The 15741-nt window shown below is 47.1% G+C and overlaps 1 protein-coding gene across 4 annotated transcripts in view; it reads left to right on the top strand.

Moving 5' to 3' along the window:
• The window catches only part of FBXO10 (F-box protein 10), a 66498-nt gene that overhangs the window by 34774 nt on the left and 15983 nt on the right, over positions 1–15741 (top strand). For all 4 annotated transcript variants that reach the window (XM_063696233.1, XM_004048041.5, XM_063696234.1 and 1 more), the window contains 4 exons: positions 95–685; positions 3947–4780; positions 10479–10628; positions 13285–13421. In XM_063696233.1, coding sequence (XP_063552303.1) covers positions 95–685; positions 3947–4780; positions 10479–10628; positions 13285–13421 — 1712 coding nt within the window. The remainder of the gene's footprint in view (positions 1–94; positions 686–3946; positions 4781–10478; positions 10629–13284; positions 13422–15741) is intronic.

Consider the following 15741-nt stretch of genomic DNA (forward strand, 5'->3'; position numbering starts at 1 on the left):
AACAAGAGTGAAACTCCATCTCAAAAAAAGTAAAAAAGGGGGACTGGTAAGTAGGATAGACAGAAATCTCTTTTGTTTTGTGTCTGTGTCCTAGGTGACCATGGAGGCTGGTGGCCTCCCCTTGGAGCTATGGCGCATGATCTTAGCCTACTTGCACCTTCCCGACCTGGGCCGCTGCAGCCTGGTATGCAGGGCCTGGTATGAACTGATCCTCAGTCTTGACAGCACCCGCTGGCGGCAGCTGTGTCTGGGTTGCACCGAGTGCCGCCATCCCAATTGGCCCAACCAGCCAGATGTGGAGCCTGAGTCTTGGAGAGAAGCCTTCAAGCAGCATTACCTCGCATCCAAGACATGGACCAAGAATGCCTTGGACTTGGAGTCTTCCATCTGCTTTTCTCTATTCCGCCGGAGGAGGGAACGACGTACCCTGAGTGTTGGGCCAGGCCGTGAGTTTGACAGCCTGGGCAGTGCCTTGGCCATGGCCAGCCTGTATGACCGAATTGTGCTCTTCCCAGGTGTGTACGAAGAGCAAGGTGAAATCATCTTGAAGGTGCCCGTGGAGATTGTAGGGCAGGGGAAGTTGGGTGAAGTGGCCCTGCTGGCCAGCATTGATCAGCACTGCTCAACCACACGCCTGTGCAACCTCGTCTTCACGCCAGCCTGGTTCTCACCCATCATGTATAAGGTGGGTGTCCACATCAATAGACGGCCTTTCTAGTTCTGACCCCAGAGGCTTGGCCTCTTTTCTGGGCTTTTAATCCCTTTTTTTGTTGGAATTGAAAGTTAAGAGTTATTATTATACTCATACTCCTCTGAGTGCTGAACCAGTTGAGAAACAGGCACAGTGATCAGTAGAGTTCAGAATTCTGCTTTATTCCTGGTAAAGCAGTATTTAAAAATGGCTTGGGCTTGGAACCAAAATTCTTTTGCACCTCTTCCCTTTCCAACTGGACCAACTGGAGCCACCAGTCTAACAGCGGCAGGAAAGCCAGGTTCTGGGAGCATGCCACTTGGTGACAGGAAGCAGAGAGCACATTAGCTGCTCATGGAGGCATGCCCAGAGTGAGAGCCACAGAGGAAAAAGGCTATACAGGACTAGTCACCTTCAGCACATGAACCCCACCCTGTGTGGGATCAAGGAAGGGCAGGCTTTTACCATGATTTGCTAATTCTCAAGGGCAATGGTGAGAGGGTCAGAAAATATTTGTTCAACATATTCCTTCCATGAACGCAGAGCCAGAAGATGGTTCAAAGTAAAGCAGGTATCCAGGTGTTGGTGGTTCCTGGCAGAACAGTCTATAGCTTATACATTGCCTAGAAACTTGTATTATGTAGGTAGTCAATAAAAATTATATCGCTTTCTTGCCTGCTCATAAAAAATAAAAGATTTTTGGCCAGGTGCAGTGGCTCACACCTGTAATCCCAGCACTTTGGGAGGCCGAGGCAGGCGGATCACCTGAGGTCAGGAGTTTGAGACCAACATGGTGAAACCCGTCTCTACTAAAAATACAAAATTAGCGGGGCATGGTGGCAGGTGCCTGTAATCCCAGCTACTCGGGAGGCTGAGGCAGAAGAATCGCTTGAACCCGGGAGGCGGAGGTTGCAGTGAGCTGAGATCGTGCCATCGCACTCCAGCCTGGAGGACAAGAGTGAGACTTTGTCTCAAAAAAAAAATCATATATATATGATTTTTAAAAGTATATTGCCAATAACAATTGTCTCTCATGTTTGTAATGATCCTTATACCACTGGTCATTTATGACAGATGTAGTGTGTGCATGCCATATGCCTTATAGCCATTATCTCATGGGTTCCTCTCCACATGCCTATGAGGCAGGTAATGTCATCTGATTTTATAGATGAGAAAACTGAGGCTCAGCAAGATTAAGTGACATCAAGGTCTCAGACTTAGTAAGATCCAAAGTCTATTCATAATCTAGGTGACTTTCCATCTGTGACCTCATTGGACCCCCACAGCAAACATTTGTGTAGGTGAAGTAGATGTGGTATGCCTATTTTGCAAATGAGGGCTACTGAAGGTCAGAGTTGGTAAGTAACTTTCTCAAGTGGGTAATTAGGGAAGTTAGATCTCAAATTCAGGCCTTCTCATCTAAATGCTTATAAAATTACATCATGTTATGTTACCTGAAAGCTTAAAAGCTTGTGTTTTAGCCCTAGAGCATTTCAGAAGAACTGATGAACTTCTCTGGTGCTGGCCTGCAGGCCCAGAAGGAGAGTTTGTTTCTAGAAAGAAATAATGTTCCAGACCCTTCACATTTTGTAATACATTTATTCTTAGAGTAATATTTTGATTTCAGCCTCTACTTCTCCCTCAGAAGTATAGCCATAGATCCTCAAGGGATGAGGCCTGGCGTTAGACTTGTTTGTAGCCTGCCCTCTGGCTTAGTGCTTAGCATATAACATATATTAGTTAGTGTTCAGTCCATGATTGTTTTTCAGCTAAAGGAGACATGGGGGCCTGGGATGGCTTTGCCTGAAAAATGCAAAGGCCAAGGCGATTTCACAGCAGTTTTCAGTGACTTCCAAGGAGAACCTTAGCAGTGGCTCTGCATCTCCAGAGAGCTGGCTTTTATCTTTAGAGAGAAAATGAATTTAAATAGCAAGGAAAAATTAGGTTAGCCGTAAGGAAGAAATTAGAAAAGTTAAGGGGGCTTAAATTCTGGGACAATCTATCAAAGGTCAATTTTAAAACTTATTCAAGGGGTAGGTACGTCTGGATTATTAAATGGAATCATGAGATACTCCCTCATTTGATGGTTCAAATACATCTGATGAAATATGTATGAAATCCAGAAACAACTCTTTTTCAGGAATAGAGAGTGAATGGGCCTCACCAAGACTGCTTCTCAGTTGGGCCCAGAGAGCCGAGGGGCCCAAATGAATTAGGCAGGAGAGTTCAGTTCTGCCCCATCCCCACTCCAGACTCTTGAGGATACTCTGCTCCTTGTGTCCCTGACCCCAGATGATAATAACTGACTTTTATTGAGTGCTAAGTTTGTGCCTAGCATGGTGCTTTGTGAACTAGTGAGCCCCATGCTGCAGACAAGGAAACTGAGGCTTAAAGAGGTGAAGTCATTTGTCCAAGATAACACTTGTAGTCAACCCCGGGAGCCCATGCTTTTTTTGTTTGTTTGCTTTGTTTTGTTTTTGTTTTGTTTTTGGACACTGAGTCTCGCTCTTTCGCCCAGGCTGGAGTGCACTGGCGCAATCTCGGCTCACTGCAACCTCTGCCTCCCAGGCTCAAGCTATTCTCATGCCTCAGCCTCCCAAGTAGCTGGGACTACAGGCGCACACCACCACGCCCAGCTAATTTTTGTATTTTTAGTGGAGATGAGGTTTCACCATGTTGACAAGGCTGGTCTCGAACTCCTGACCTCAAGTGATCTGCCCATCTTGGCCTTCCAACGTGCTGGAACTACAGGCGTGAGCCACCACACCTGGCAGAGCCCATGCTTTTAACCACTGTTCAATGCTTCCTGGCAATGGCAGTATACCTTGTCCTCTCTCTTTAGAGACATATTTTGCTGTGCACCACGTGCATCAGTTGCCACACAGTCAGAACTCTTTGCCAGCACATGCGGCTAGGCCTCTCTCACTGCCTGTCCCAGCCCTGGCACGTGATTGAGACTTGAGGTTTTAGGAGGAGTCATGCTGCAGTGTGAACTTTTCTGCCATCATCTACTTGTCTCCCTTCCTTTGAGATTAGAAGGATGGAGGTGCGGGCAACTCCAGTTTCCCTCCCTCTCTGATGCAGAGCAGCTCCCCAGTTCCTTTTGGGGACAGCTGACATCCAGACCCCAGTGGGGAGGGGAAGATGATCAGCAGAACAAATGGCCTTTCCATGTTCTACCCTCCTTAAAGGGCAGCTAGAGTCCAAAACCAATCTCATCCCTCTTACAGCCGTTTTCTTCTTTTCATTCCCCAGACAACATCAGGTCATGTCCAGTTTGACAACTGCAACTTTGAGAATGGGCACATCCAGGTCCATGGCCCGGGTACTTGCCAAGTGAAGTTCTGTACCTTCAAAAACACCCATATCTTCCTGCACAACGTGCCCCTGTGTGTCCTGGAAAACTGTGAATTTGTGGGCAGTGAAAACAACTCTGTGACTGTTGAGGGTCACCCATCTGCAGATAAGAACTGGGCCTACAAGTATCTACTAGGGCTTATCAAGTCCTCGCCCACTTTTCTCCCCACAGAGGACTCTGACTTTTTAATGTCCCTGGACCTAGAGAGCCGGGACCAGGCCTGGAGCCCAAAGACCTGTGACATTGTTATCGAGGGCAGCCAGAGCCCTACCAGCCCAGCCTCTAGCTCCCCAAAGCCAGGCTCCAAGGCTGGCTCACAGGAGGCAGAGGTGGGTAGTGATGGTGAAAGGGTGGCCCAGACCCCGGACAGCAGCGATGGAGGCCTGAGTCCCAGCGGTGAGGATGAAGATGAGGACCAGCTGATGTACAGACTATCCTACCAAGTGCAGGGCCCACGCCCTGTATTGGGGGGCTCATTTCTGGGCCCACCTCTACCAGGAGCATCCATTCAGCTGCCCAGCTGCCTAGTGCTGAACTCACTGCAGCAGGAGCTACAGAAGGATAAGGAGGCCATGGCACTGGCCAACTCCGTGCAGGGCTGCCTCATCCGCAAGTGCCTCTTCCGGGACGGGAAGGGAGGCGTCTTCGTCTGCTCCCACGGCAGAGCCAAGATGGAAGGAAACATCTTCCGGAACCTGACTTACGCAGTGCGGTGTATACATAATAGCAAGGTGCTGTCATGACTTTAGATGGGTCAGGGGGCTCCTGTGGCTATATGTAGGAAGGGTTTGATGGGGCTATTTTGCATTTTAAAAATAATTTTCTTTAAACTTATTCACACACGCTTGACGTCATGCCCATCATCTGATTTGGAAAGGACAGAAACACTTTTTCTCATTTCACAGAAAGAGAGGCCCAGAGAGAGAACGTGGCTTACTCAGGGTCACATAGCAAGTTAGGCAGAATTGAGACTAGAAACTCGGGTCTCCTGCCTCTTTTCACTATGTCATGCTGCTGCTCACATATCTCACCATGTCGGAGTAGGAGAAACAAAGTCTTTGGCCTGGATAAGAGAAAATTCAGGGAGATATGATTACTACCTTCACTCCAAACTGGAGTAGGGTTGTTGAGGAAACGTCTCTGCTGGGTACAATGAGAAGAAGGTCCAGGGAAAATTGGACACGTGATAAGAAGGGGTGGAGAGTGAGGGTGTCCCAACAGCGGGAACATCCTGCGCCAGGGCCTGGGTGTGAGGTTGAATTCAACCATGCAGTGGGGGTAGGTTGAAGGATGAAGCTGGGGGTGAGCAAAAGCTACCTTACCCGGGCCTGGAATCCCCCTTGAGACATTTGGGCCTTATGCTAAGAACAGTCCTTCTAGCCACTGCGACAATCAACACCTTCTATGTGCTGGGACTTAGGGCACCACAGGACAATCTGCAAATCCTGTAAATGGTTGATGACAGGAAGGCCTTCTGAAGGGAAAGACAGCCCGTGCAGAAGAAAGCATGGCATAGCACCTAGATTCGAGTCTCACCTCTCCACTAACTCACTATGAACATGACCTTCACTTTCGTAAAATGAAAATAAGCATCCCTATTTTTCTTCTCTCACTGGCTATTGGAAGGTCCCATGCCGGAAGTATTCAATAAACTAAAGAACATTGTACAAAGGTCACTCATGAGTGTTGCAGGCTTCTAAAATGGTTAATAGCAATCACATTTTAATTAATTTAAATTTAATTGTGTTTTACCCAGCCCACTTCCAAAGAGGATTTCAGGTGATGTTACTTTGAAAGCATAATGCAAGACTCCTGTACACATACATAAAAGAAAATGGCCAAATAAAAAGGGAAAGGTAATAGCTTTGCTGTCGTGACTACCACGATGAAAGGATCTGGTTCAAGCCCTCAAGGAGGGCATTCTTCCTTGCATAGTTATTGAGAATATGGCTTTCTAGTTAAATTCTGGCTCTGCCCCTTAAGTCCTGTGGACTAATGTTACTACCTTTCTCCAGGGCGTGATGAGGATTAGCTAAGGTCACATATGTGAAGTGCTTAGCAGTGTGCCTGTTATATAGCAAGTGCTCGATAAATGTTTTAATTAACTAATTTTTTTAAGACTACTGCAGTCCAGTTTGAGAGGCCGTATGATAGAGGTAAACCGTGGGTGGCATAGAAGCCCAGAAAAGGGAGTACCTGACCCAGCCTCGAGGAACCAGAGAAGGTTTCTTAGAGGAATGGTGCCTGGACTGAGCTGCACAAGAAGAATAAGAGTTGGCAGGGTGAAGACACGAGGCCAAGGAGGTGTGTGTGAAGACCCAGAAGTAAGGGGAGACGCACCCTTTCACCCTTTCAAGCAAGGCCTTGATCCTTGCTCCTCCACAGAAGGCTGTCACCTGGCTCTGTCCTCTAGAACATCCCAGGAGGGTAAAGGCTGGCAGGAGGAGCCTGGTTGCTTGAGGCTCTAAGAAGAAAAGTGTCAGCCGGGTGCTGTGGCTCAAGCCTGTAATCCTAGCACTTTGGGAGGCTGAGGCAGGCAGATTGCCTGAGCTCAGGAGTTCGAGACCAGCCTGGGCAACACGGTGAAACCCCGTCTCTACTAAAATACCAAAAAAAAAAAAAAGCCGGGCATGGCAGCGGGCACTTGTAGTCCCAGCTACTCGGTAGGCTGAGGCAGGAGAATTGCTTGAACCCGGGAGGTGGAGGTTGCAGTGAAAGCCAAGATCGCGCCACTGCACTCCAGCCTGGGTGACAGAGCAAGACTCCGTCTCCAAAAAAAAAATAAAAAAGAAGTGTCACCGACTGTGATTTTCTTCTTTATGTGTCATAAATTTTAGTTGGAAGTCAGATATCTCATGTAGGACAGTGGGGACTGAGCTCTGCAGTATTTAGTTTGGAAATGGGCACACCTCTTCTTTTGCCTGGCTTTTAGGAGGTCGATCTAGTTAGGAGCTGAGCCCGTTTGAATTATGGTGATGATAGGATTATCCTCAGCGTCCCGTAGGCTTCAGCTGTCTCCAGCATTACCTCATGCTAGTTTTCTCCGCTTCAGGTCGTCCTTTGCGCCTGCTCCTCAGAGGCGATCTCCGCTGCTCTCGCCCTCCCTCAGCAGTAGACTGCCATTATTTGTCACCCTACATGATGGCAGGGTTTCTCTCTTGTCCCGGGTCATCCTTAGTCTAGGTAGGTGCTGTGTCTGTGGTCTTGAGAGCAGGACTTTTTCAGTGACCCTGGCTCTACCCCCAGCACTAGGGGACCTCTGATGATCTGGGCCTAAGTCACTTTCCTCCCAACACCCCCAGAGATAGAGTGTTTTCCCGCTGTTTCTCTGTGCATACGGTTTGTTCTGTAAGAGAGTTAGGGGGAAAGAACACAGGAGAGGGGCTTAATGCCTCTCTCACTTTTGTCCCCAGCCTGCATCAGGAGGGTGCTGTCTCCAGTCTCTCATCTGCCCCCAGTTTTCTCCATGAACACCTAGTGAAGGCCACAGAGAAGTGAACAGGTGCAGCTACTCCCAGAGTTTCTGCACTCACACTAATTCATAGCTGGTCTTTAACAGTGCATTGAAAATATTAGCTGAGTTCTTCTTACTGGCTTGTGTGACACATGCAGCCCTGCATTCAGCAGGGAAGTGCTCAGGCCTTGTCTCCTTGGAGGCACCTGTCTTTTTTTTTTTTTGAGACGGAGTCTCACTCTCTCACCCAGGCCGGACTGCAGTGGCGCGATCTGGGCTCACTGCAAGCTCCGAAAGTCACCTGTCTTTTTGTAGCATTCAGGCTAGCCGGTTGTCTAGCAGCCTCAGCTCTGATGGGTTCCAGAAAGTCCATGTTTGTGTATATTCTTTCTACTTTCTCCATCCTAAGCAGAAGCTGAAACCTTACAATTTATACTCTTGTTCTACTTTAGTCTTCACAGAATTTTGTCCTAATGCAATATATTATTAGTAGTACACAATTTGTAATAATATATTTTATTATTAATCTATAATTATTTAAGACAGCATAGATAAACGTATTCCAGATTTTTTATATATTATCATGCTTTGGTATCCATGGGGGCTTGGTTCCAGGATACTAAAATCCACAGATGCTCAAATCCCTTATATAAAATGGTATAGTATCTGCATACCTATACCATCCTCACACATCCTAACCTGCACACATCCTCCCACACTTCAGTCATCTCTAGATTACTTATAATACCCAATATGATGCAAATGCTATGTAAATAGCTCTTCTACTGGGTTTTTTTGTTTGTTGGTTGTGTTTTTTGTTTGTTTGTTTGTTTTTTGAGAATTGAGTCTCCACTGTTTAGCCCAGGCTGGAGTGCAAAGGTGTGATCTCAGCTCACTGCAACCTCTGCCTCCTGGGTTCAAGCGATTCTCCTGCCCCAGCCTCCCAAGTAGCTGAAACTACAGGCATGAGCCACCACGCCCAGCTAATTTGTTGTATTTTTAGTAGAGATGGGGTTTCACTATGTTGGCCAGGCTGGTCTCAAACTCCTGACCTCAGGTGATCCGCCCGCCTCAGCCTCCCAAAGTGCTGGGATTACAGGCATGAGCCAACACGTCCAGCCTATACCGTTGTTGTTTTTTTAAATTCAATTTTATTTTATTTTTGAGATAAGGTCTCACTCTGTCGCCCAGGCTGGAATACAGTGGCACAATCTCGGCTCACTGCAACCTCTGCCTCCCTGATTCAAGAGATTCTCCTGCCTTAGCCTCCTGAGTAGCTGGGACTACAGGCAACTGCCACCATGCCTGGCTAATTTTTGTATTTTTAGTAGAAACGAGGTTTCACCATGTTGGCCAGGCTGGTCTCAAACTCCTGACCTCAGGTGATCCGCCCGCCTCAGCCTCCCAAAGTGCTGGGATTACAGGCATGAGCCAACACGTCCAGCCTATACTGTTGTTGTTTTTTTAAATTCAATTTTATTTTATTTTTGAGATAAGGTCTCACTCTGTCGCCCAGGCTGGAATACAGTGGCACAATCTCGGCTCACTGCAACCTCTGCCTCCCTGATTCAAGAGATTCTCCTGCCTTAGCCTCCTGAGTAGCTGGGACTACAGGCATCTGCCACCATGCCTGGCTAATTTTTGTATTTTTAGTAGAAACGAGGTTTCACCATGTTGGCCAGGCTGGTCTCAAACTCCTGACCTCAAGTGATCTGCCCACCTCAGCCTCCCAAAGTGCTGAAATTACAGACGTGAGCCACCACACCTGGCCTGTTTTTCAATTTTATTATTTATTATTTTTAATAATGTATATTCAATCCACAGTTGGTTGAATCCATGGATGCGGAACCCACAGACATGGGGAGACAACTGTACTTATTAAATATAAAAAGAAAATGTGATTGGAAATATATCCCTTTATTAGCAGGTTGCTGGTTATGGTACCTTGTTTGAAGGAGGCTTTGTTATACCGATATTTCTAATCATCCCTTCATTTGGAGTCTCAGTAGTTTTCCACCCCAGGGTGATACACCATGAAAGATTTAGGATGTGCAAGAACAGGCCTTTGTTTTATAAAGTGGAAGGGAAGGTGGGAGAGGAGAACCTGTGTGGTACCTTACTGTCCGTGCCATCTCAGACAGGTGGATTTTAGTGAAGGTGCATTGGAAGTGGTGGACCTGGAACTTTATTTCATTAAAAGTAGCTGCACCCTTGACCCCTGGGGAAATCTTCATGCAAACTTAGTGCATGTAGAGTTTGAAGACCACTCAGTCCCATCTTCCCCTAAGCGTCCTTTCTATCCCATCATCCAGCTATGCTGCTTGCAGGTTCTGAATATAGAGCACAGGGCCAAGCTTTGGTCCAGGTTTTAGTTAAAGGACCAATGTGGGCCAGGTGTAGTGGTTCATGCCTGTAATGCCAGCAGTTTGGGAGGCCAAGGTGGGAGGATTGCTTGAGCCCAAGAGTTCCAGACCAGCCTGGGCAACATAGTGAGATTCCATCTCTCTACAAAAAATAGAAAAATTAACGACAAAATTACTCCAGCCCACATCCATAGTAAAAATAAAAATAAACAAAAATTCAAAAATTAGCCTGTAGCCCCAGCTATTTGGGAGGCTGAGGTGGGAGGATCACTTGAGCCTGGGAGGCGGAGCTTGCAGTAAGCTGAGATCATGCCACTGCACTCCAGCCTGGGCAACAGAGCAAGACCCTGTCTCAAAAAAAAAAAAAAAAAAAAAAGAACCAATGTGAGACTGCTAAGGAGCCTGCAGGGCAAAGCCAGGTAGGGCCTGGAGATGGCTGTGTCCTGGGAGCACACAGTGGGAGCGTGGCTGTGCCAGCATTGAGGCGTTTCTCTCGCCTACGGGGTAAACTGCATGGATCAGGTGGTGAGGAAAAGACTCAGGTGTTCCTCCAGTGGTTTCTAAAAAAATATTTGTAACAGGAAAATAAATGGCTTTCTCTTTTCTGCTTAGATCATCATGCTCAGGAACGACATTTACCGCTGCCGAGCGTCAGGCATCTTTCTTCGCTTGGAGGGCGGTGGCTTGATTGCCGGCAACAACATTTACCACAATGCAGAGGCTGGTGTAGACATCCGGAAAAAGTCCAACCCACTCATACTGGTACTTTGTGTCCGTTCCCTATTCAGGGTGACTCTTGGTTTTCAGAAACCATTTGTGAGGATATTTAAATACACATTGCCCTCTTGTATTTACGTGCTTCCTGTTTGCAGGTGGCTCCTGCTCTGTCCTCTGCGTGTCCTTGTGACTCTGTGTCTCTGTCTGTGTATTAGCAGTGACTTTGGACAAGTCATTTTCTGGTCATCTCCCCGTTAATAAGGAGGAGGACCAGAAAGACAGGGAAACCTCACAGGGCCCTCAGCCCTCATATGCTGTGGGTTGGCTTTGAGTTTGATAAGGATAAAGAGAGTGATGTCTGCCCTAAAGACACTTGGATCCAAAAACAAACAAAAACAACAGCAGCGAACCCCACCAAGTTAGTTTATTCATTTGTGTAAAAGGACATTTCGGATATTTAGTTCTGAAGATTGTTTCGTGGTTATTGTGAGGGCATATTGAGTTTGATTTTCTACCAGTGTGAAAACCACTTAAAATCCTAGACTGTGTGGCCAGTGACACGAGAGACCAGCTCCTTTTCTGCTTGGCTCTTCCTGAGAAGCAGGTTTGGGGTTTGGGGGTTTTTTGTTTTGTTTTTACACAGATTTATGGGGTATGGGAGGAATTTTGTTACATGTATACTGAGAGACAGATTTCCCAGAAGTTGGGAAATGTAACAGACTTTTTATGGGCTTGAAAAAATAATAGCCACCATTAATGCATAATGCTTATTATATGCCAGATACTTTTTTAAGCACTTCGTAGATATTTACTTGTCATTTAATGCATACAGAACCCTGTGAAGAATTATTATTATCCCTATTTTATAGTAAAGATATAGAGCATAAAGAGGCAGAGGATCCTGCCCAAAGTCCTACACCTAGTGACAGAGCTGGGATTTGAATCCAGGCAGTCTGACTCACGGGTAATGCTGAACCCATCATATCTTAACTGCCCATAAAGATACAGAGAGAAGGCTGGGCACAGTGGCTTATGCCTGTAATCTCAGCACTTTGGGAGGCCAAGGCAGGAAGATCACTTGAGTCCAGGAGTTTGAGACCAGCCTGGGCAACATAGCAAGACCCTGTCTCTACAAAAAATTGTAAAAATTAGCTGGCCATTGTAGCTCACACCTGTCATCCCAGATACTTGGGAGGCGGAGGTGGGAGGTGGGAGGTGGGAGGATCACTTGAGTCTGGGAGGTCATGGCTGCCATAACTATGGCATAGTCGTGAGCCATGATTGTGCCACTGCACTCCAGCCTGGGCAACAGAGCGAGACCCTGTCTCAAGAAAAGAAAAAGAAAATACACACAGCTAGCCAGTGTGTCCTGCCAACCCCTTCCCCTCACTGTGTTTCTACCATGCAGCTGGTGGTTGATGCATGGCCTTGGCTTAGGAAATTATTGCCCCTCTGGCTAGAGAGATGAGGGGTTTGCCCTTCTGAGGACAGAGGGATAGCAGGTGGAGGGGGAATGGAGTGGTATATTTTAGTCCTGGCGTTGTGAAAGGGTATAGGGATGGAAACGCCGCTGCATACTCCTTTTGGAGCTTTTGAGCCCTGTGCGGGACTTCTCTTAGGCAGTGGTTGCTCTGATGAGCCTGCCAAATCCTTCAGGAAAAATCTGGAAAGAGTAAGAATAAGGAGAGTTTGCACACGAAACACTTTAAAGCCAACTAGAACTTTATTTGTGCGAAATCATTTTGGAAGAGATACAGCTAACTTCCCAATTTACAAAGTATAGAATTGGACTTCAGCAATAAATTAACGTAGAGTGAGATAATTTTATTATTATTCTAATCTAAAAATATTAAGTCACTGTGCAAAAGCAACTAACTGGAATGGGAAAGAGAAAAACTAGATTTCAGATCTGGCTCTTCCACAAATGTACTATATAATCCTGGGCCTGTTTTCCCATTCGCACAAAGAGATATTAGAAATGAATATCTTGCCAGGTGTGGTGGCTCACACCTGTAATCCCAGCACTTTGGGAGGCCAAGATGGGAGGATCACTGGAGGCCAGGAGTTCAAGACCAGCCTGGGCAACGAAGCAAAACCCTGTCTCTACCAAAAAAAAAAAAAAAAGATATCTCTTGGCATCCTGTAGCTCATACACCTTCTAAGACATTATGCCCCATGGGACAGCTTGGCCCCCCAGTGTCTGCATCTTCCGCTGGCCCTCCCTAAATGAGAAAGGACTAGAAGTCAAACAACTCTGACCCCTCTCTGGATGTGGCCCCTTTAGGACTGCAGTTGGCCAACATTTGGTTGCACTGGGGTGCTGCCTTTCCCCAAGAGATGGCCTCCCTGGACCCTAGAAGTTATGGCCTGGCCAAATGATTATGTGTTTAGGGGACTCATTAGAGGCTCTGAAACTTTCAGTAGCCTGCCTTGCAGGTGAAGACCAAGAGCCCTCCTAAGAGGCTGGGCAGCGAAGACTCCAGTCTTCATAGTCTCCGTTACAGGTTTTCATGTGTGTACTGGTGCAGGACGGGCAGGGCGGCAGCATGACCCATTCCCTTTGTCACAGGCTAGGGCTCTTACAGTGACGTCATTTTCTCCACTGTGTTCATTCCGCCGCGGAGGTGTGGGCGGCAGCTGGGCACTCTGCTTCACTGACGTGTCTGATCTGGCTTCTGTGGTGTCTCATTTTCACTTGCAGTGTAACCAGATCCACCATGGCCTTCGCTCTGGCATTGTCGTCCTTGGCAATGGGAAAGGCATCATCCGGAACAATCAGATCTTTTCCAATAAGGAGGCTGGTATTTACATCCTGTACCACGGAAACCCCGTTGTGAGGTGTGTGCTGCTGTTTCCCTCCTTCATCTTTGTTAACCTCCTCCCTGTCTCTCCTCCATTTGAAAACACTCTTTACGGAAACAACTGTACAGATGCAAGCAGAGAAGAGACTTCACTCATCATCCCACCCCAGTAACACAGCTGCTTTTGTGTTTATGTGCCCTTCCAGTGAACTCTGTGTAGGCGTTCTATTCGGCAGTCACTATTGAGCACTTCCAACATGGGCAGGCTCTGCTCCCTGGGAGCTTACTCTAGCCTGGAGAAATGGGCACAGAAGTACCCCCAGGCAGGGATGGAACAGAGATTTCAGCTCACCCAACAGTTTCAGTTACTTGCTAGTGGTGCCTGGGGGTGCTGTGTCAACATCCTGGTGCTGCACCTGGCCTCAGCACGAAAGCATGCTGTGGTCAGGGACTGATATAAGTGATAGATGGGAGGCAGCAGTGGCAGTCCTGGGACCCTGTCTGCCATCCCAGCTCTAGTATGGGGCAGACTGTGATAAATACTGTCAGAGTGGTACCAGAAGGAGAGACTCATTCTGACTAGGAGGATGTGGGAAGGCCTCATTTAGGAGGTAGCATCAGAGTCAGACTTTGGAATATGGGTAAGACTTGGACTCATGGAGATGGGGTAGGGAGGGGTCAGTGGATGTTCCTAGTAATGGAACAGCATGAGCAAAGGCAACAGGGCACAGCAGATTCAGAGGTTAGCAAACCATTGACGGTGGCTTGAGAAAAAATCTGACATGGTGTGACAGTGCTATAGAATATTTTAAATTGGGATGGTCCCAGAATATCTTGGGCCCTGTGGTCACTGCAGTGTGACCCTTGACATCCTTGTGGCAGACCATCTGTGCCACACAGCAGAGTGGACAGGAATGATGGAAAGAAAGGCTTGGGCCAGATGAGGAAGGCCTTACGTAGACCAAGCTGAGGCGGGGGAGCCTATTCTGTCTACACAGTGGGGACTCATTAAAGGCTCTGAGCAGAAGACTCACGCAGTTATGTCTGTGCTTTAGGAGAACAGCTGGCATTAATGGGCAGCAAGTATATTCAGAGCGCTTTCCCCCGGCATTATTCCATAGGTACTTTGTCTCCATGTTGTTGCATGCATGGCCTTTACATTCATCACTTTGGAAAGTTTCACCATATTCCAGTATTTCGATATGCCATAATTTTTGAACCAGACCTAATTGCTGGTTCAAAAATTACGGAATATAATCCTATTTTTCACTGTTACAGACAGCTTACTAAAAACAATTAGTGGTCATAGAGCTCTTTCCCTTCTTCTGCATTATTGCCTGAACAGAAGAGTGTGTATTTGTATGTGTGTGTGCTGTTCATTGAACACACATTCCAGCCACTCTATATAAGGGGGCAGTGATATACAACATATACAAGAACAGTCCCTGCCTGCCCCATGGAGTTGACAGTCTTATGCTGGAGATGGACACACACTCACACAGCCATGATGGAAGACTCACCAAAATGAGCACTTTACTAGGCATTCATGCAGACTGACCAAGGAACTCAGCCATGATCTCAGCTGAGCATGTCAGGGAGCTGACATTTGAGTTGTGCTTGAAAGATAAATAGGATTTTATGGCCAGGGAAAAGGCATTCAGTGAAATTCAGGGTATGTCTGAGAAAATGGTGAGAAATGTGGTGTGTTCGGACATGAGATGCCAGAGGGATAGTGCAAAGGCAGGTTGCTGCTGGACAGCAGAAGACCTTGAATGCCAAGCATGATAGGCAGAATAATGGCCCCAAGGATGTCCATGTCTTAGTCTCTGAACCCTGTGCATATGTTGCCTTACAAGGCAAGAGGAACTTTGCAGATTTGATTGAGTGAAGGACTTTGGAGAAAGATGAAGGGAGGTTATTTTGGATGCTACAGGTGGGCCCAGTGTAACCACAGGCCCTTATGAGAAGGAAGCAGGGGAATCAGATTAAGACAGCAGGGGCCGGGGCAGTGGCTCATGCCTGTAATCCCAACACTTTGGGAGGCCGAGGCGGGCAGATCACTTGAGGTCAGGAGTTCGAGATCAGCCTGGCCAACACGGTGAAACCCCATCTCTACTAAAAATACAAAAAATAGCCAGGTGTGGTGGCAGGTGCCTGTAATCCCAGCTACTCGGGAGGCTGAGGCAGGAGAATCGCTTGAACCCGGGAGGCGAAGGTTGCAGTGAGCCGAGATCGTGCCACTGCACTCCAGCCTGGGTGACAAGAGCGAGACTCCATTTCAAAAAATAAATAAATAAATAAATAAATAAATAAAATATTTTTAAAAATAAATAAATAAGAGAGCAGGAGATGTGAGG

The sequence above is a fragment of the Gorilla gorilla genome, chromosome 13 (genome assembly GCF_029281585.2).
Source record: "Gorilla gorilla gorilla isolate KB3781 chromosome 13, NHGRI_mGorGor1-v2.1_pri, whole genome shotgun sequence".
NCBI lineage: Eukaryota > Metazoa > Chordata > Mammalia > Primates > Hominidae > Gorilla > Gorilla gorilla.